A 22,686-nucleotide genomic window follows, 5' to 3' on the forward strand; every position below is an offset into this window, starting at 1 on the left:
ATGAGCTAATTTAACACACAGAGTTAAAGCCTGCTATGAAGTACTAAGTAAATAAGCACAAAGAGATCCAAACTGACCCAAGAGGAATTAAATTAAATGGAAACTAGTCTCAGTAATAATGTACATTAACATACAAGCAATGGCAGAATGAAGTTGTCTATTTTTTTAAAGGTTCATTGTATTTCCTCCTTTCTGTGAGGGAAACTCCTGATTTCTGGGTAGTCTCTGGCTCCTGAGTCCTCGCCTGGCTCTGACCCCTATCTTGGACTGACCATGAGCTTCTGTTGCTTGCTCGCTCTTGACAATTTGCCTGAAATGAACTACTGTTCCTTCCTGTCTTTCAGCCTCTGTGTACTTCCGGAGCCAACAAGTTCTGTGTCCTGGTCCCAACATCCGCCTTCGTTTTCCTAGTCCTGATTAACTACACTGCTCCCACAGGCCAGCGAATCACCAGCAACACAATGGATCTACTCAGATCCCTGCTCTCCCACTTAGGGCCTGACCATCGAGTCCAAAGTGTGAATTACCAAGACACAGGCTTGAAGGTAGTTGTAAGTTGTGAGTTATACAGGAATATGCAGTGCCTGACACTAAACAAATGCATGGTAAATGATGATGTCCATATTACCCTGGGACTTTTTTTTTTTTTGGATGGGGGAGACTTGAGAAACTTTTTTAAATTACACCAAATCTCCAAATCTCCCAAACTCTTCTATAGTGAAAGTTTTAAGTAGGGTGGAGGGACCATTAGGGAATCCTTATGAACGTACCTGAAAAAAAATAAAATAAAATACGAAATGGATTTCCATGTGGGCAAAAATGTATTATTTTAGAGGGAAGGAATCCAAATGGTATTTTAAGGACAACAGGTTCTTAGGGTAAAGGAATCCAAGAATTAATGTAAAACCATGTTCCGAGGAACAAGCCTAAAGAATCTCTGAGTCCCAGAAGGTGGCAGAGACTATCTTTGCTTCTCAATATTAATTCTCCACTTCTTAATTTTGGTATAAAACGCCCCACGCCTCAGCTGCACACGTGGCTGATCAACCACATACCACATTTCCCAGTCTCCCTTGCGACAGCCGACAGCTGTGTTCTGAGGTTCCGGTCAAGGATGAGCAGGAAAAGGAGCCGCGGAATTTGTCTCCCACCCTCCGCCCCCCTGGGGCTGTAATATGAAAGACGTCCTGGTGAGGAACTTCAACCATATGGACAAAAACAACACCCTAGTGTGCTGGTTCCCCAACCTCCTCTGAACACTGGAACCACGTGGAGAAACGATATAAAATACTGGCTCTCTGTCTTACAGACTCTGATTTAGTCAGTCCTAGGCGATGGTGGAGCAGTCAAGATAGAAGGACCAGGGGTTGCTGGATGACTTGATGGAGCTGAGCTGCTTACTCCCCTGGACACTGCTGGGCAATAGCACTGAAAAATTCAATAACCAGAGCTCCAAAAGAGGATGCAAAAAAAGGCATGTTGATTACATACCGCTTTCATATTCACAAACAATCCTTCTGTGTTGTTTAAACTACTGTTGTTTGGCCCCAGAGAGAGCAGCTGAACAAATATCCTTATAAATATACATAATAAAAAAAATCTGATCTTTCGGAAAAAGAATTATAAGTACAGGTTAAAAAAAAAACAAAAAACACTGTTCTTTTTCTAAAGGATACGAGTAGCAAAAGAAGAGTGTCATTTTAGCATAATCCAGGGAAATCATTGGTGAGCTAGAGAAGATTCATTAAAGGAAAACTAAAAATAAATTTTAAACATTTAGATTACTCAGTTTGACAAGACAAAAGTCTAGAAAAAAAAATTAAGTTTTGCATTTCATTAATAATTTGTATAAGTCAATAAGAATTTGGAAGTAAAATGTGAAACCCCAAAAGAGATGACTTTAGGATACAGTTAAATAATGGTTTATCTTAGAAGTCCATTTCTGATAGGCTACAGGTTAGACTGCTTTTTGCTTTTTTCTTTTTGGCTGTGCCTGTGACATGTGGAAGGAACTGAATTCATGCAGCAGTGACAACACCAGATCCTTAGCCTACTGAGCCAGAGAGGAACCCCTAGAATGCTTTAATAAAGAAATGAATGGACTCCACTTTTGTTCCTCTATCATCCTCAACATATGACTTCTATTTTATGGTCCAAAATGGCTGCCCTATCACCTGCCATCACATCCTCATTCCATCAGGGAAAGGAGGAGAGCATATACTCTTTTGTTATAAGAGAACACCTTCGAAGTTATCTCTGCCATTTTTGCTCACATCCTGCTGTCCAGAACCCATACATAGCCCCCACTTAACTACAAGGGAGGCTGAGAAATACTCTCTTAAGCCAGACAATCATGTACTGAGCTAAAACTTATCACTACAGAAGAAAGGAATATTGGAAATTGGAGGGCAATTAGAAGTCTCTGCCAGAGGTCTCATTATAAGAAGGACAAGAAAAACTGTGATAAAAGTATGTCTAGGATATTCCAAAAATGTGTAGAATGTAATATGCATATAGAAATTTTCTATATATATTATTATTAAAATTACACTAAGTCAAACACAGCATAGACATACAGCGTAGAAAATGAAAGTCCTATCTACTCTTATAATTTCACCTCTGGGAAAATAATAAGTTATTAACAGAATCTTGGAATGTGTGGGCCTGGGACTAACATGTAGGTGAAATCATGTCTTTCCATAGCTCTTCCCCTACTGTCACCAACAGAAATAAAACTTTGGGAGATGTCATTTTTGAAATTCTAAGATTCCTTCTCTTTGGGGCAAGAGCCTCAAATAAGAAAAAAAAACCAAAAAACTAGAATCCAAGGGAGCACGAAAGCAAGGCCAAGATGAGGCATTGCAAAGCATCAAAGGAAGACATCAATGATTCTTGCACAACCACTGCAAGATCACAGTGATCACAACCATCTATAAAGCCTCTCCTGGCAAGAACACAACTTAAACAGATAAGGAAAAAAATCACAAAAGTGGCAAAGTCAAGTCAAACACAGACATCAACACTTATTTGACTTTCTCCGAGAAACAAAGCTTTAAAGTGAATAAAAATGCTTACCCATTCATAATTTTGCTATAAACCCAGAAAACAGTTTTATATCAGTATTCTAAATTTAACCAGCGAGAGTCATTTCTTAAGTATTATACCATTTAACCTTTTCAAATGAAGGGCTTGCCTTTTCATGGAAAATATGCATTTAGCACTAATGAAAGAACACACTGTCCTTGGCTTAGATATTCTCCAACAAAATCGGTCCTTTTTTGTACACTATGCTTAGGTACACAGCAAGGCTAGAATAAAAAAAAATTATTCAAAAATTCAAAGTCTGAAAGCATCTATACTAACCATAAGTGTTTAAATATCATAACCTCAAGTTAACATCAATTTTCTTAAAATCATAGTCACTGAACTCATGGATCAAAGGCAAATGGAAAGGTTTATGGAAATGGGGAAAAAAATTTTAAAATGAAGTTTTTATTAGATGTGGCAGGATTTGAATAATTATACTCAAAACCATAGGAAGAGTGACCCAACCACACTTTCAAGCATGGACACATTTATGAAATTGAGAATAATAAAAATGCATCTTTTATGAAAGTGCATACTATAAGAAAGATTTTTTTATGAATAAAAACAAAAACAACTATTTTAGGTCAAGCCAATTATACCCCAAACTCAAGCATAACAATTTTATTTGGTATTAAAATATAATGCCAGGTATATAGTAAAAGAAAACTCAAGAGACAAGTACTGAGAAAAATGTCATGTGTTCCAGCTCATTCTTAGGCTTCAGCTCAGATACTCCTGAAGCCAAAACCCCCAATGACAGTATAATCTCCAAATCCAGTGGCCTCTTCAGTCTTCACAACACCTACATCAGTAAAGCTCTGAGAGTTTAAGACCACTCTCTCCTGGCTCTTTGTTTCAACCTTTGATGGCTTAATCCAAGGCCCCAGTACACTCTATGCTTCCTCTAGACTTTAAATTCCGGCGACCTGACATCCTACCCTTCCTTGAATTGCTCGTCTTGTGTCACCTCATCTACCCAATGGCTTCCTTGAATTGCTCGTCTTGTGTCACCTCATCTACCCAATGGCTTCAATATATATGATTAGCTACTTTTTAGATCTCTAACTTTTGCCCCAAATTCTTGCTAAGTTCCACATTCCTATCTTCAAAAATCATAGCAGAATTTGCAGCTCAGCAAGTCAAAAACCAAATTCACATTTGTCCTTCTCCCCACGCTGTTCTGCTCCCTACATTCCATTTCTGAGTTAATGTCACGCTTCGTCCTGTCTCAAACTAGAAACCACCCTAACGTTCTCCATTCTACTTAAACCTCCACTTTTAAGTGAACATAAACACTAAAGATTCTACCCAAGACATGTCTCATGGTTGTTGCGTGTTTGATGTTTTGTGGTTTGGTCTGATTTTGTTTGAGTTTTGTTTGAGTTTAGTGTTTTATCTTCATCACTGCTTCCACCGTAGATCAGACATTCCACACTTCTTACCTGGACCAATGAAATGGCAGAAACGACTAATGGGTAAACAGACTTCGATCTTTGTTCCTCAATTCTGGTGACAGAATTCTCTTGCTAGGGAACAGAACTCATCTCAATAAATACCACTCATGTTAATGTCATCAAATTATAATATGCTATAATTAGCAGATGAAACCGTAAGAATAAAGACACATCCCTCTGTGGAGAGATTAGATTCTTGCCATATAATTAACACTCCGAAAATCAGAATTATGAAAGAGCCCCTCTGAAGTCATGGTGTGTTTACCACAAGAGTCAAGACATCTTAAGGGCTGCTCCCTGATCCCACCTGCCCAACTACACATTCAGGCTAATGACTAGGAAAAAAGTACACAGTCAAGTCAGCCCAGGAGTAGTGCCCAGCCAGGGGGTCAATGAGGAGCTGTCTTAGGGCTCAGGATAAAACTAGGGCAGGGTCTGCAAACCCTGAGAGCGAGATCACTTTGGTAGGGGCAGAAATCTATATCCCACAAACTAGATTAGGTTTAGGTTTCATGTCATTTCCAGGATTTCATGGCTTCTGTCCTCCTTGGTAGATAGTAACAGCTTTTTGAAGGTCCTAACCTGTCCCAGATTAAGAGGAGCAAGAAAAGGCCTCCTCGGTATGCTTGTGTGGACTGCTGAAGATGGGGCATCTGCTGAGCGCCAAAGAAGTGGTGGAAATGGAGATGGAGAAGAAGATCTCCTAAGGTGAAACTCAGAGACACAGACTCAGGGAATCGTGGCCTGGCAACTTTTTCCCACCAGAGACCCCCTTCCCAGTGCCAACCCTGGAGGACTCAGATTTACTTCTTATTAATAAGAGAGCAAGTGTCCCCACAATTGCCTTCCCCTTGCTCTTACTTGAAGTCAGAATTCTTAAGAATGGAGCCCTTCTCCAACTGGGCTGAACTTACCCCATCTCCTACCAATATCCTCCAAGCATCTAGAACTCTTTAATCCTATGAATGAAGACTGTTTCAGCACCCAAGCATGCCAGGTCATGCCAGCACCCCGTAGCATGCCATATCATGGTCACACTCAACATGTGCCTCTTTCAGGATGGCTCATTCTCTCCTGAGTCTGGCACATTCCTCCTCATCCTTCAAGAGTCAACTCTATCATCACCTCTTCCCCAAGTTTCCCTTGACCCAGACTGAGGGAGTCCTGTGATGCCTCCCTGCCACTTTGTTTTTTACTCTGTCATTTCGCCTTCCACATGGTATGTGATCATTTGTATACCAAGGGTTTGGGCTGCCATGTATGATTGTGAGAGGATAGAATCTAACCCGTAACATAAGCCTAAGCATAATGTGTTGAATCAATTTATCTTTACCTAGGAACACTGGATCATGACTTGAAAGAAGTTGTTTCCAGATTCATTCAAACCATTTTGTTTGCTTTTGCTGTATTTGCCTATTTGCTTTCTTGAACACCTGCTATTTACAAAGCACCTGATATTTACTTGGCCTCTCGATGAGGCCAGGAAAAGCGTACACAGGAAGTAAATGCACCATCTCTATTCTCTTGAAGTTTACCACCCAGATAAGTGGTTCTAACTGCTTTAGCAAAAAAAAAAAAAAAAAAAAAAAAAAAAATCAGAAGAAGGTGGGGCTATTCCAGGAGATGCCAGGGTGGAGAACCTGAAGCCACACAATTCAGCTCCCCCCGACCCTCTGCAGGGACCCCTGAAGCCAAATCCCAAAACCATGGAGCTCTAAGGAGCACCATTTGAGACAGCTAAAAGAGACACATATATTAAGCTAAATCAGATAAGAAATGTGCAGTTTTTCAGTAAACTATAAAGCACCATACTAACTCTGGCTGTCGTTCATAGAATACAACCTGTTGTCTCCGACCTAAAGCCAACTGAGCATTTACAGGATTCCTGTGGGAAGGACACACTGACCAAAGGGAAATACACAGGAAGAAAACGAAAAAGAGACTCAGAGACACAGAAAAGGGGCAGAGGAGAACATAAGAAACAAAAATCCTAAACTCAGCATGACCAACATACATGGCTCTGTACAGCAACTACAGCATCAGGGGAAACAACAGTAACTCTTTACAGAGCCTCCTGTGAGCCAGATACTAGGCGAGGTCCAATGCCCTCATCTTCTCTTCCCCACAGCATCCTAAAGAAATGCTAACATTTCCCCATTTTATAGATAAAAGAAAAATGGGGTGTGCAAAATCATAAACGTATCCAAAGGTACATAGTAAATTAGGATTCATATTCTGCAGTAGCCGAGAGCAAAGCCTGGACAGTTAACAAACTGCAAAATCTTTTGTTTATGAGACACCTGGCTCAAAGTCTGTATCTTATTGTGTCAATGATGTGGAATAACCGTGTTTCTGCTTTGCCAGGAACAATCCCAGTTTACACCTGTTTCCCTATGTCGTATTAATAGCACACCCTTTCACTCTCAGGAGTGTCCCAGTTTAAAAGAAACAGTGTATGATCACCCTGCCTCAATGCCACCTGCCACAGTGAAATGTGTCCACACAATTTTCCGGGGCCAATGTAAAATTCAAAAGGCATAAAAGAAAGTGCTATTAAAGGTACTCATGTATAAAGCTGTTTCCTTTCTTTCATGTATCTGCTCTGCTCACACCCCACTATCCTTCTAGACTTCACCTGCAAAGCATAAGTTAAAGGACAAAATTAGCAAGAATTTCAAGACAGTGCTAACAGAGCATTAAACTAAGTTTGAGGTCCTTTGAAATGGGCAGCCCTGTGCGACCATATAGGATACACCCCTGAAGTTGGCCCTACTCTGTCCTTTCTCCAGGAAACAGTTACAACCTACTACTGTCCAGACTGGATACCAAATACTGGATATTAGGTCTATAAAGGCATTTTTAGAAAAAAAAAATAGAGTATTTCTAATGAAACATAAAATTTCATTACCCAAGCAAAACAAGAACATAAATTCAAACAAATTTTGTCCCTCTCTACCATTTTATCTATGACCTAAAAATAATGAATCCAGAAAATGTAATCTAACCATGATCTCAAATGAAAATTTAGACTACAATGACTTGAAATAACAATGTGTTACAAAGTCTTTAATACCTCAATGCCCAATTAAAATCATGTTTCTCTTTAAATGCAGGTACTACATTTAAGAGAATGCTTTTGTTACATGATACACATATGCCTGAGTGAAGCTTAGGTAACTTCCACTATCTACACAGACCAAATCAAAAGAAAACAAAATCAGAAATTTAAGGATGACTGAGAAAGGGTCCCTCAAAATGGGGTTAGAGGTTAGAAGATGGGTCAGCTCACTGATTCCTCCATTCATTCATTCAGTAAGCATTTATTGAGTCCTTACCGTGTCACAAGCACTGCACAGAAGTCTGGACCAACACAGATGAGCAAAACGTAGCCCTGTCCTCAAGAAGCTTACATTCTAGTAGAATGAGACAAAAGTATGCATGCATAAGCTTCCTCTGGTGCCACAGAAAAAGTGACTACAAGGAAAAGTAGGTACTTAACAGTGAGCCCTCTAGCCTGGGCAGGAGATGAAGGAGCCTTAAAAGCCTCATAGGAATCCAGCAGGTAGCAAAGGGCCAGGGAAGAGGAGAAGAGGCCTGAGAAAGCATGGAACCCATGGGAAGAGTAAGCCACTCAAAGGAACAGTAGCAAGCTTCCAGGATAGAGTCTTGTTCAATCAGGAAGTGTGTGCCTGAGTGGCAACTAGAGAGAAGGTGCATACAGATTGATACTATACATGGAGAAAAAAGGCAATGCCCATGGACTATCTGGGGGGTACGGGGGCGGGATGCTCTCTCCTTAAATGACCAAAGGATGGAGAGGAGAAGAGAAAGCACTTAAAAGTATAAAAGATCTTGAGAGTTCCCGTTGTGGTACAGCGGAAAGGAATCCGACTAGGAACCATGAGGATGAGGATTTGATCCCTGGCCTCGCTCAGTGAGTTAAGGATCGAGAGTTGCCCTGAGCTGTGGTGTAGGCCACAGATGCAGCTCGGATCCTGAGTTGCTGTGGCTGTGGCGTACGCCAGCATGAAAGACCTTTTTTTTTAAAATTTTCCCTCCAATTCATATGATCATTTAATCAAGAAAAATAATACTACTTTGTTCACTTCTTTATGGGTCTATAAGTAAAAATATGTTCCTGGTTTAAAAAATATATATATATGAGTTCCCATGTGGCTCAGCGGAAACAAATGTGACTAGTATCCATGAGAATGCAGGCTCAATCCCTGGTCTTGCTCAGTGGGTTAAGGATCCGGTGTTGCCCTGAGCTATGGTGTAGGTCACAGTTGCAGCCTGGATCTGGTGTTGCTGCGTCTATGGTGTAGGCTGGCAGCTGTAGCTCCGATTCAACCCCTAGCCTGGAACTTCCATATGCCGCGGGTGTGGCCCTAAAAAGACAAAACATGTATATATATTTTATATATATATTTTTATCTCTTTGTAATAAAGATAAGAGTTACCCTTCATCCATGTTGATGACTTGAAGATGGACAGAAAGCAAAAACAATGACTAACCTAACAAATATTTAAATTTGAGTTAGGAAGTCATTATCACCTTTTTGCAACAAATTTACCACTGTAGTTATTTAACACTACAGCTATTTTTTCAAAAATAACTTCGTTTGTCTGCATTTCTGACCATTCCTTTGGATGGATTCCTAGAAGAGGAATTACCAGGCCAAAGGGTTTGAATGTTTTTCAAGCTCTTGGTATGTATCAGTTCAGGCTAAAATTAAAACTAAATTGGAAGGTGACCACATAAAATACCTGGAAATTAAATGTTGCTATAAAGAATACCCCCAAAAGAAAATCTAATAATGTATTATAAGTAGATCTTAGGATCTGAATGGTTATAAAATGAAAAGGAAGTCAGGGTAAATTTCTGTTTAGGAAGACACTCAGGCCAATTATCGCACTTGTATGTGTGAACATGTACATAGAAAATAACGAACAATGAAAAGTAGAAGAGTCCATAATTTCTGAAGGAGATAAGAAGAATGAAATCATAAAACGATTGACTGATTAAGAGTAAAATGTCATTTATTCTTTACTGCCCACAATTTCTTCTCTAACTCTATATGGCACAAAATTACCAATTTTAACTATCAGTTGTTAAGATTAGATGGAAAATTGGTATTTCAAATAAAAATCAACAATTGGTTTTTAAGGTGCGTTAGGTTAGCTATTTCTGTAAATCAGTACTTTTTTCATATACCTCCAAGAAGGAGTAACTAATGCAACCTAAGAAGTGACTCTGATTCTTCAAAAGCCAAAGGACTTGGTCACCAACAAAGTTTCATGAAAGCCAAATCTGAAGCTATGAAAAGTTAAACCTATTTAGAAATACGCTTCTTTGACACTGCTGCATGGAAGGGTACAATTTTATTTATCACCAATGATCAGTATATTCTCAGATATCCATACATTTCCAAAGAATGTGGCCCCTGGGCCCTCAAGTATATTGATTTTAATTTGAGAAGTCAACCAGAAGTCAACCTGTGCATCCCACATCCCTCCAGCCAGTGCTTTTTCCTTCTTGCCAAAGCCAAGAAGTGAATTTCCTCTCACGATTATCATCAGGTAGTTTCCCTCTTTTCAGAAAACTGAGCAGGAAGTTTAGTCTTTGAGACATTTCCCTTCAGACCAAGGTGGTATGGAAGAGGGTGGTGCAAGAAAAAGGCTAGAAGATTTGAGAGAGATTTTAGCAAAGACTAAAAAAGTCCTCAGTCTCTGAATGACGCTCTCCCGCGCCTCTGGGCGGAGAGAAGCCAATCGTCAGATTCTGTCTTTGCAGCGGCGAATGGACAAAAATTCAACTTTTGAGTGATGTCTACGAAGTTTCTTCACTCAGTTTTGCCCCTCCTGGCCCTAAAATGAATGAAACATTTTCAAAGCAAACTTCCAGTGAGTCAAGCTGAAACTGTGAAACAAAGTTCCTTCCAGTTCTACGAAATCTTGAACTTGTTGGATGGAAACTTTATTAATTACACCCCTTTTCCGGGCTCAAGGTGAACAGGGCACCCAGAAGCTGAACGAGGCGGTGCAGATTTAAACCCCGGGGGGCGGGGGGGAGGAGAGGGGAGGATTAGGACGAGGTGAACACCACATGTGGCTTTAATATCCAACAGCTGCTGGAGATCATAACCCCGCTGCTCTCTGTACCCCCCACCAGAATCCTATGCTTCAAAGATTATTATAACGAAAGGGACTTCACTGCCAGGTAAGCTGAACAATGAACTCGAGCTCCAGAAGAATCCAGGACTTTTTTTGTTTGTTTTTAAACTAAACGTACCTGAATGTAGCCACCAAGCGAGTTTTCAGACAAAATCCCACCGGGGGAAGAAGAGAAGGGGCGGGGGGACTTGCACCACGCATTGATCAGACCAGGGCGAGGGTTAGAGAAGAGTGAGGAGCTATGCGGCCACGGGCGTCCCGGTAACCAGAGCCTTCTCCCACTCCTGCTAACTTTTCCAACCCGCAGCGCTCCCTCCAAGCCCACCCCCCACCCCCAAATGGATGCCTCTCTAGGCAGTAAAACTCCTCCCGGGGACCCAGCGACCGCGCGCGGGTTCGGGTGCCGGAGATGCCCCAACCGGTCGCCGCGCACACAGGGGTCGCGGCGCCGGGACACTCACCGACACCAGAAACTCCAGCGTGCCCACGTAGTCGCGCTCGGTCTTCTGCAGCTCGCTCAGCACGCACACGCGCAGGCGGAGCTGCTTCTCCAGGTCCCGGGCGCTCTCGGCGCGGCTGTCCCCGCGGCTCTCGTCGCTCATGGTGGGCGCCGTGCTGCGCGCCGCTGCCCCGGCCCAGCGCCGCCAGAAGGGACAGTAGTGGCCGCCTCCGCTGGGTCCGCGGAGGGACGGGCGACTTTACGCGCCGCGAGGAGCGGGGGGCGGGGGCAGAGGAGGGGGCGCCGACCGCTCGTCCAGCGCGGACGGCGGGGAGGCTCTGCCGCCGAGGCCGCTCCGGGGCGCTCGGGTTGCAGCCCGGGACCTGCGCACCGCGTCCCGCGGCTCTGGCCTCACACGGCCCGGGCTGGAGGGGAAGCGGCTCTGGCGGCCCCAGCGGTGACTTGGACATTAATCAAATGCTTTGTATCCATGTGACTCTGACCCTTTACCCTTCGCCAAATCTCAGGAAAAAGGAAGCACAACCCTGGGGAAGTGGGTGGCGTGCCAGCTAACTAAACACACCACACACACGCACACACACGCGCGCGCGCGCGCACACACACACACACACACGCACGGAGCGCTGGAGATGGAACTAATTGGAGATTCCCAAACCTAGGAGGACAGGCTCCAAGACACAGCTCGAGGGTTGCTCCTCTAACTCCCGCCTATTGTTTAGCTTTAATGTGCTTTGTACAAATCCTGAAAGCCAAGAAACAAGTCCCCACGGTTACGTAACGGGATGGGAACAAAAACAGCCATGGGACTAACCCTCCCGTCTTTGAAAAGAAACACACTGATTTGGCGTTTTATTCAGGCACAAAACAGGTTTGCTTTTCAAACCCCCCAACTGAGAATATTGCACAAGGCGGATACCCTCCTGCCTGCACTGGGAAAGTCAATTAGCATAATAAATGAAGACGCTCTGGGGAAGTGACAGCCTGGCCCATAGAATAAACTCCAGATACAATAAGCGTCTTCCTTGCACTGGGCTGTTTTGGAGGGAGAGCCTTTGCATGTCTATAACTTCTTTTCAACATCAAGATAAAATGTAAATTCACCCGGAGGCGAGAATATTTCTGCCAGTTTTGCTTCTGACCGCTATGATTTAAGACAGTGTCACTAATTGAAAAAACAAAGCTATGATTGAGATAGAGATATAAATATAGATTTTTAGGGTTTGAAAATGGAAAGAAAGAGCATGTCCTAATTTTAAAGGTTATGTTTCTTTCCTTTTCTCACTAGGAAACAGTCAGTACCTAGGGAGCACTGAATATTCCCAAATAATTTATGAAACAGACAAAATAATCATATATATTTTTGCCTTGATATTATACATATATAATTTTGAGTTATTTTTTCCTGCTTAGAACAACTTTAAACTGTTTGCCCTAAGGATGTTTAAACTGAAGAGTGAATGGTTTTGATGCAAGAAAGTGGCATGTCCATTTGTTCTAGTAGTTGAAAGCCTTAAGAAAACCAAAAAATTAAGATGCTTTCTACATTATGTACATTAAAATAATTATCGGGTTTCCAGATGACATCTTTTCAGAGCGTGGTTTGTGATGAATCACTCCACCCCTGAGTGAGGAAATAGAGGGACTGTACTTTTCCTCTTATACTAAGGGCACAAGTTCTGAATGATGTGTGAGGAGCTGGTGGCTAAGCGGTGGTTTTCCTCTTTCTGCTGCGCATGGCTATTTAGCCGTGGCATGAACAGAGGACAAATAAGTAAAGGTCTTCCCACCCTGTGGCAGAAGAACAAAGGACAAGGCCTATTAAAGAGCAGACCTCACAGCACCTAGTACACAATAAACAAAAGAAACAAAGAAGATTTGGGAAACGCACACCCAGGAATGAATGGGAAAATCAAACATGACTGAGCCTTTTCACAATGTACCAAAGGCAATGAGGAATGAATGCATTTCCTCCCCCTTCTGCATCCTTCTGTAACATAAAAAGTAAGTAAATAAATCATGTGCTTTTCCATCAGGTGTTCTCCTAGATAAAATAATAGTTCTCTCTTACCATTTGTTCCCAGTTGGAGAACGGTGGATGCAATTCCATCCAAAAAAAAAAAAAAAAAAGTCTGTACGCAACCCAGAGAATGCTTTGCAAAATAAAAAATGGGGGAGGGAGGAAGCTAGGAGGAAAATATTCATTTAAATGTATAGATTCAGATTTCTTTCCGCAGTGCTCATGTAGAAATTATTAAGATATTAATACTTTCTGCTCACTCCTCCACATCTTTTATAATTAATGAACAGCTTCGGGACACCATGTAGCGCCTTCTGCCAGGCACCTCTCAGTGTCTTCTGCAGCCCTGCCTGGCCAGAGTTCTTAATTCCTCATCAAAGACTTAAGAGCATAAGAAAACAGAGTTGGAGTATCTGGAAACCTTCACTTTGATGGTAAATAAGGTCTTTCATAAACTCTGAATGTGTTGTATCCCTCCCAGCTTCCTCTATTGAAACTCTAGGCTCTGTCTGCCAGGAAAAGGAAAGCAACAACCCAAGTGATGGCCAGGGTCCAGTTTTTTCCTGAAATACTAATGAGGTTGCTGTATCCCATAAAAAAGAGATGGTAGAAAAGTAGAGAGAAGAGGCTGAGTAGTAAACTAGCTCAGCCATTAAATTTATTTCATATGCATGAATTGGTGTGGTTAGAATCTATTATGCTAAGGTTCAAAGAGCTGAAGCACAGGGCACAGTAGGTTTCCTTGGGTCAGGCCTAGGGTAGGACAGCTCCTGGGTGAAAAAAGAGAAAAATCAAAGGCTGTCTCTTTGCAAGAGACTGGTCAAATTTCAGATAGAGGTCATTTTAGCCTTCGTGCCCTTTCAATACTGGTGTTGGCCCAGGTAAAGTAACAGATCACATCTGATGCCGAAACTCATTAAAAGATAACAGCATGAAAAAAAAAAATGGAAAGATGGCTTGATTGTATGGCGATCTTAATAAAGATTCTGACTGTTCGTTATTTGCAAGTACAATTGATTCTGGCATTTCCGTTACTACTCTGGCTTCTGATAGATGACTCTAGATTACACTCGTATCTACACTAGTATAAACACTAGTATAAAAATAGTATGGACACAGGAGCAACAGTAAAGTACAATTAAGAGTCTTGGACATGTGGTTGCCAAGGGAGAGGGGGAGAGAATGTGATGGACTGGGAGTTTGGGGTCAGTAGATGCAAACTATTATACTTAGAATGGATGAGTAATGAGGTCCTACTGTATAGCATAGGGAACTCTATCCAATCACCTGTGATAGAACATGATGGAAGATAATATATGACTGGGCCACTTTGCTGAACAGCAGAAATTGACAGAACACTGTAAATCAACTATACTTTAATAAAGAACTTAAAAAAGTGTGGAACAAAAAGTCATTCTAAAAATATTTATTAATTTAGTTCAGACTTCATCTTTAACCTCTCAGTTTCTTCCACTTAACTTTGGTGGCAATTTAGTCATAAAAAGCACAGAGTGTACTGGAGTGTGTAATTTTATCATTCAAATCAAAGATTTTAGAATAGGTATGGCCTAGGAGGACCAAAGACAGTTTTTAGAAGCCATAGTTTTAATTTTAGAAACAATGTTTATTGCATTGCAAACTAAATAGATGTTTGGGCTCTCTTGTTCATAGGAACACTGACTGGAAACTTCAGATGTATCCAGGACTTGCCTAAGAGAAATGAAGCTTTCAGTGGGAACAGACAGATAGCAGGTCTTTAGCTGTGGAGGTTCTAATGGCCAGAATGAGAGGATTTCACTCTGTTCTGTCCGTGTAGATACTGACATCTGATTAGAGAAGAATCCTTGGGTATTTTCAGTCTGAGATTAACTCCCGATTCCTACGCTGAGCTAAAAGAACACAGATAAGGAAAGCGAAGAGCTGGGCATGTCAGGAAGAAAGCACTATCTGGCTCTGCAGACAGGCTTCTCAATTAAGCCACTTTCCTCAGTCCTGAGGAGACAGGCTGGGACCTGGGACCCTTTGCTGCAGTGGCTGCAGTGCTTACACTTGGACAACATCTCCCCAACAACAAAATACAAAGCAGCTACAGGGATTAAAACTAATTGCATCCAAGTATAGTTGGGAAAAAGTTATGGACAGCAAGATTCCAAAAAATCCTAAGAAAGCCAGCTGGCACTTCCGAAGAGCCAAGAGCAAAAGCCAGGTGTCAGGAGCAGAAGCAGGGCACTAGGCATGCCCCCTGCACACAACACCAGCAAAGGGGTGGGCAGACCATCTAAGCTACCCCTCTGGCCCAACCTGCCCGGACTCTCACCCCATACAAGGAACCAGCCTGCACCCCCTTGGGGAGGGAGCAAGCAAGGGAAACTGTCACTTGTTTTCACTCCCTCCTGCAGGAGCCCCAGGAAAGCCTTGCCTGACTTTCTTGCCTGGCCTCTTAATGTCTCTTGATTAAGGAGACCAAGAACCCAGGTCAGGACCACTGATGCTTTTACACCCACCCACCCTGCCTGGCGGCAGCCTCCTCCTGTTACTCTGTCCACCGCTGCCTCCCTATCTCTTCCTTCTCAGAAAGTTTGCATCCTCTTTTTATCTTTCAGAAATGTGTTGACATTTTCCTCCTGTTTCTCGTTCATTCTCTTCATGGCAATAGACGTTTTCTCTAATTATCCAGGGGTGTCCATAGAGGGGAGAGTTTGAAAAGATGAAGGAAAAACACACACCCTCAGCCCATTATCTCGAACCATCTTTAACTAGAAGTTTCACATCAGCTATAACACAGCTGCCTGTAGAACATTTAAATATAATGGTTTATGATATCCAAAAAGAAGGGACTTGCAGTGTCCTCATATCTTAACAACATGTGATACATACTTAAGTAAGAGTACACACACGGATGTGGCAGAAAAGAAAGCCAGTTCTGAAGGGGAAGTTCTGAAAATCAAAAGTAGTAAAAAGTCAGAATTCCCGTCATGGATCAGGGGAAACGAATATGACTGGTATCCATGAGGATGCAGGTTCAATCCCTGGCCTTGCCCAGTGGGTTAAGTATCCAGGTGCCGTGAGCTGTGGTGTAGGGATCTGGTGTTGCTATGGCTGTGGTGTAGGTTCTGATTGGACCCCTAGCCTGGGAGCCTCCATATGCCTCAGGTGTGGCCCTAAAAAGATCAAAAAAAAAAAAAAAGTAGAAAGTAAAAAGTTCTACAGAATTTTTTTAAAGGTTTCCTGGGCAGTGGGTTATGCAACATATGATAGTCATCTGACTACATACTGAATTGGTGAGAAAAGAGAAAAACCTTGATGCACAGCGGAGGAACCTGGGTTTAAGAAGTCTTTTAAGTTCCAGGACATTGGCCACCACTGTCACCCAGAATGACCTGTAGGCCTGCCTTGGTTGTCACACATCTGAGCCTCTGAAGAGGGTGCTCTGCTCCAGGATCTCATTCCCTAACTTTCATGCGTTCCCTCCACAGTTGCCAGACAGATTTTCTCACTTGCACAACAGCCCTAGGAGGCTGTGTGTATTCCAGCTGCTTAGATTTGGCTGCAGCCAAAGGGCAAAAAGGTTTGGAGTCCAGCTCAGGATCATGTGTGGACTCTAAGTGTCTCGGGATGAGTAAGAGAAAAAAGAGAAGGAAAATGTTCCCCATAAACTAGTGGAAACGTACAGATCCAGGGTGGGTTTCTCTCACCTCTTACATTCTCTCCTCCATGCTGCTATGTGTTCAAGGCATATTTTCTTCTTTAAAACACAGTGCCAACTTAATGGATTCCACTTGGTGCTATTAGTTTCTTAGAATTTGCATCTATATACGAAAGAGCAATAGATGAGCAGCTTTCCTTTTTTAGAAAGGAACTCTTTAACAAGTGTTGCAGTTAAAGTTAAACTGGAGTCTTAATATAAATAAGGAGACATCTCAAAGAAATCTATGGTTTGAAATAGTTTCAAGAGCATTGAAGTGATGTGTTTTTAAAGGTGAACTAAAAGTCAGTTATAAAACCATCTACCCAGTCCTGGGGCTATTGCAACAGTAGAGGTTAACCTAAATTGCAACCTCTGTTTATATTTTCTCTTTTTTCTTGTAAAACTTTTGGTAGTTCATATTTTGTTCACTAAAGCTTTATTTCTTCCCAGTTTTTCAATTTGTTGCCATGTAAATGTAATTGTATGCAATAATATATTTTGATTTCTTCCACATCAGTGTCATGTCACCTTTCTTATTTCTATAATTTATATATTTCCTCTGCATCCTGTTCTCCTTAACCACGTTTATGAAGGAGTTTTCTGTGTTACTGGTCTGTGCTTACAACCAACTTTTTGGAATTTTTATAATGTTTTTTCTCTTTATTTTTGCCTCCTATGTTTATTAATTTCTTTTTCTTATTTTCTTCTTTTCCTTGTTGCTGTTTTTCTAATGTTATAGGTACTAAAAACTTGTGATCAAGCATTTTTCTTTATTTTTTTAAATTAATTTTTTTTTTTTTTTTTGTCTTTTTGCTAATTCTTGGGCCGCTCCCGCGGCATATGGAGGTTCCCAGGCTAGGGGTCTAATTGGAGCTGTAGCCACCAGCCTACGCCAGAGCCACAGCAACGCAGGATCCGAGCCGCGTCTGCAACCTACACCACAGCTCACGGCAACGCCGGATCGTTAACCCACTGAGCGATGCCCGAGATCGAACCCGCAACCTCATGGTTCCTAGTCGGATTCGTTAACCACTGCACCACGACGGGAACTCCAGCATTTTTCCTTAATTTGGAAGCTATTTGAGGCTTTATATCTTCCTATGCAGTTTTTTATGCATCTTAATTTTAACACTCTTCTTTGCTTTCTTAACACTTTGTAATTTCAATTTTGATTTCTTCTTTGATCCAACAGTTCTTTAGAAGTGTGTTTCTTAATTTCAAGGTCACGAATTCAGTTTGGCAGGACTGAGCCCTTAACCTGTGGGATCTGATACTATGTCCAGTAGGTAGCGCCAGAATTGATTTGAATTGTGTACACTCAGCTGGTGTCACAGAATTGCTTGGTGACACTGGAATTGGTACCAGAATTGTAGTCCTTACGTCCTTAACCATAGACTTTTCTAAAGATCAAAAAAGTGCCCAGTTTTTAAGAATAAGGTTCTTGTAGTGCTTTAGAATCAAAATATATGGCAACCATCATCACAAGCAGGTGCTTACTAATTAATTTTTTTTGCTTTTTAGGGCCACACTCCTACTTGGAGCTATAGCTGCCGGCCTGCGCCACAACCACAGCATCACTAGATCTGAGCCGCATCTGCGACCTACACCACAGCTCACAGCAACACCAGATCCTTAACCCACTGAGCGAGGCCAGGGATCGAATCCACAACCTCATGGTCCCTAGTCAGATTCGTTTCCGCTGTGCCATCACAGGCTCTCCCTCACTAATTAATGTTGATGTTATTCCTCAATCTATGAATAGAGGAATGTTTTTTCCACTTCATATTCCTTTTCTGGAATTCAAAATAATCTGCTAAAAAGTAAAACACTATTTTTAGCATATATGATTGACATGGTCTTTAAAAATTTAGAGGCATTAGAGAATATCAGATAGCTCCTTTGGTGATGTCTTTGAGAAAAAACTAATACTTAGTACAAACTCTCCTGTTTTTCCCCCACCCAAACTTTTCTTTAAAAAGTGGGGAAAACATAGTCAAATTAGACGTCATAGAAAAGTTGTCTTTGATTTCTATCAGAATTTCTAGTAAAATCGTTTTCATAGGAGCCATTGCTCATATTGTATGAAGAAAAGATTTTTACACATTCCTTTGAAATGAATACTATTTTTATTAGACTCTAAGGAAACTTTTGGGTAGATGAAGTGTGGGATTTTTTTTTAATGTGCTTGTTTGTTTTTAACCAAAATTGAAGACAACGTTTTGAAGCTGCTCTAGGCCTTTTCCTGGGCTTCTCACTAAAGCAAAGATGAAAGCATATTTGGGAAGTCCAGATGATTCTTATTTTTCCAAAATCTACTGGCTTGGCACACAAATCTCCTAATTAAGGAAAAATGATATTCCTGACACTAAAACTTGCCATTGTATTTATACCTCTTACCCAATTTCAGTATCAGCTTTATCATAACCATTATCTTCACTATCCTACAGCCACCCCTACACACATACCACACACATCCTCTCCCCACCCCTATTCTTTGTTACATGCTCTTGACTTTTCCTGAATTTCCTGTAACATACTCTGCAGTTCCAGCTTCCAGCAGGTCCCCAAGTGTTCCCACCCTATTTGATTCTGCAAGCCTTCTTTTTACCCAAAGGTAAAGCTGCCCCAGTGGTCTTTTCAAGAGACCTCACCTGACTTGCATTACCTGGTCGTCTTCCTTGCCTCACACCTCCCTTCTGATGAGAAACTGCTGTGGGTTATCTGGGTCTTTTAACACCATATGCATATATGAAAAGACAAAAGAAGAAATGGGTCTCCTTCAAGTCCAAACCCAATTTATCAGTACTAATACCGACACCATGAAAGACAAAACCTGGATAAAATAAGCAAGCCTGGAAACCAAACTTGCAACCCAAATCTTGAGCCCCTGGGGCCACAGATGTATTAACATACATAAATATATGTATAATAATAATAATTTTTTTTTTTTACTGCCACACCTGGGGCATATGGAAGTTCCTAGGAAAGGGATCAAATCAGAGCTGCAGCCTCTGGCCTAGGCTACAGCCACAGCAACAGCAACAAGAGTTCTGAGCCACATCTGAGATCTATACTGTAGCTCATGGCAATGCCGGATCCTTAACACACTGAGCGAGGCCAGGGATTGAGCCCACATCCTCACAGAGACAACATCGGGTCCTTTCCCACTGAGTCACAACAGGCACTCTTATAATAATTATTATTACTGTATTTACAAATACGATAGCTATTTTAAGGTGAGGTTGATGATATCAGCACATCCATTTGCAATTAGTGATTGTGTTTTAGGTGAAGGAACTGTATTTAAAATGTTTATTTCGTTTTAGAAATGCAGTTAATACAGAAGAGTGTCATTTCCTACTGAATGTCCCTTTATTTGGGCTTCAGTGATCCTAGGTGTGTGTGTGTGTGTGTGTGTGTGTGTGTGTGTGTGTGTGTGTGTGTTACTATGACCAAAGACAAAAAATATGTTTCTGGTTATGATACACTTACTATTTAGGAATGTGACCACAAACAAATAGTCTTGCCTTCTAATTGAGATAAATGCTGAAACGTTTATGGCAATATGTGTTTCTGACATAAACTCTGAACAGCGTTGTCCTCTAGTCTCAAAGAAATGACATGCCTTTCACTCCTCTTGCTTCAACTTCTGCGTGATAAAAATCTCTGTCTTAAAATGAGTTCGGTTTATTCAAACTTCAAGCAAATGGAATTAGGAGAGTTGAATTTAAAAGTCTAGTCACTTTTCCTCCAGATTGATGAGTTTTATACCCAGAATTAACATTAGTGGAAATTCTCAGACTTTTCAAGTGGAAAATAGCCCCCTGCAGAGGAGGCAGGAGAATAAACTCAGAAAACCTCAGTCTCAACCACTTTATATTGTTTTCTCCAATTAAAGGCTAAAATTGCATCTCTAAAATAAAGGGTGTTGGGAATAAAAACATTTATATGGAATGGCATGTAGCCTAATTTGCAGAATATAATAAATAAGACTAAGAAATAAAATTGTAGCTTTCTGGACTCACGTAATGTAAGAGAAGTAAACGCATTAAAATATAATTTCATGGAAATGAGCATTCTGAACCGGTAAATGTGCTGTTCAAAGAAAAGTATTTCAAAGGCATACTTCTCTACGTGATTAAGATTCTTTACAATTAAAAACCTCTGTCTAACTTCAAAGGCATTGCTAGTCAGGAAATCCCCCTGAAGTCCTTGGTGACACTTCTCTTTTTTTTCAGTAATAGGAAATTACATACCCAAATACAGCCCAGCCTGCACATCTGTTAGCCACTTTTGCTGTAGGTACTCAATTGATGCAAGATGTGCTTGTTCAAGCCTGGGGGAGGGGACGCAAAGCAAAGCGCTACAACTCGCCAACTCAATCATTAAGTCCAGGGACAAAATGATAACCGAAGGGAAAAAAAAAAATGAGATCGCCAATTTGTATCGTCCTTAAAGCTTGTGTGTATCAGTGAGTGTCTCTGCATGTTTTGTCTGGAGAAAAAGGGTACTTAAAGAATATTGGATGACTGATCAATGTTTGCTTTGCAAACTAGGGATCCCTCTAAAAGACAGAATTGAAATAGTCACTTTTGACTAAAAAGGTAGTTTTCCTATGGATGAAATCAGGATCAAAACAGTCAAAGTCTTTACCTAATTTGCTCAACATTGTGAAGATACAAATTAAATAAATGAGTTGAGGAAGGGGTAACAATCTTTCAATGATACCTTCACCGTCAAACATTCAAAATAGTATCAACAGCTTCCATTTATTAGATATGTCCTCTATTCCAGACACTTGGTGCAAGCATTTCATTCTAGAATTCTAGCAACAACCCTAGAGACTAGCTCTCAATATTCCATTTTATAGATTAAATACTAAGATTGCACCCAAGTTCTCAGACTGTATTGGCAGCAGATCTGGGTTTTCCTCAAGTGTGTCTGACCCATAAGCATACTTGCTCATCTCTTTTGTTTTTTTTATTTATTTTTTATTTTATTTATTTATTTAGTCTTTTTAGGGCCGCACCTGCAGCACAGGGAGGTTCCCAGGCTAAGGGTCTAATAGGAGCTGTAGATGCTGGCCTATGCCAGAGCCACAGCAACACCAGATCCGAGCCGCATTTGCAACCTACACCACAGTTCATGGCAACACCGGATCCTTAACCCACTGAGTAAGGCCCAGGATCAAACCTGCAACCTCATGGTTCCTAGTCAAATTTGTTTCTACTGCGCCACGACGGGAACTCCTCTGCAAGCTTTTAAAGGACAACTTGAAAACCTGACCAAAGACAACAGTATTACCTAGAAACTTGTGAGAAATGCAAATTCCCGGAGTTCCCGTCATGGCGCAGTGGTTAACGAATCCGACTAGGAACCATGAGGTTGTGGGTTCGGTCCCTGCCCTTGCTCAGTGGGTTAACGATCCGGCGTTGCCGTGAGCTGTGGTGTAGGTTGCAGACGCGGCTCGGATCCCGCGTTGCTGTGGCTCTGGCGTAGGCTGGTGGCTACAGCTCCGATTCAACCCCTAGCCTGGGAACCTCCATATGCCGCGGGAGCGGCCCAAGAAATAGCAACAACAACAACAACAACAACAACAACAAAAAAGACAAAAAAAGAAATGCAAATTTCCGGGGACTGCATCAGATCTACTGAATCAGAAATCTGAGGATAGGGCTCAGCAATCTGGGTTTTGTTTTTTTTGGTTTTTTTTGTCTTTTTTTTTTTTAAGAGCCTCATGAGCGCCCTAAAGTTCCCAGGCTAGGGGTTGAATTGGAGATGCAGCTGCTGGTCTATGCCACAGCCA

General features: G+C 41.5%; 1 protein-coding gene and 1 long non-coding RNA gene across 3 annotated transcripts in view; one reads left to right on the forward strand and one right to left on the reverse strand.

The window, feature by feature from the left end:
- Positions 1–11,633, reverse strand: part of PREX2 (phosphatidylinositol-3,4,5-trisphosphate dependent Rac exchange factor 2) — a 285,840-nt gene extending 274,207 nt beyond the window's left edge. Inside the window, exon 1 of one of the 2 annotated variants that reach the window (XM_021089269.2) lies at positions 11,177–11,633. In XM_021089269.2, the coding sequence (XP_020944928.1) occupies positions 11,177–11,317 (141 nt within the window). In that variant the 5' untranslated portion in view covers positions 11,318–11,633. The remainder of the gene's footprint in view (positions 1–11,176) is intronic. The other variant, XM_013996689.3, reaches the window with a different exon arrangement.
- Positions 10,552–20,885, forward strand: LOC110260280 (uncharacterized). Its single transcript, XR_002343272.2, has 3 exons — positions 10,552–10,761; positions 13,483–13,626; positions 18,402–20,885. It is a non-coding gene; the product is annotated as an uncharacterized LOC110260280 (long non-coding RNA).
- The last annotated feature ends 1,801 nt before the right edge of the window (positions 20,886–22,686 follow it).

The sequence above is a fragment of the Sus scrofa genome, chromosome 4, assembly GCF_054392235.1.
Source record: "Sus scrofa isolate SSC_HxYL_T2T_F1_AM1 chromosome 4, Sscrofa_HxYL_maternal_Yorkshire_Landrace_v2.0, whole genome shotgun sequence".
NCBI classification, from domain to species: domain Eukaryota; kingdom Metazoa; phylum Chordata; class Mammalia; order Artiodactyla; family Suidae; genus Sus; species Sus scrofa.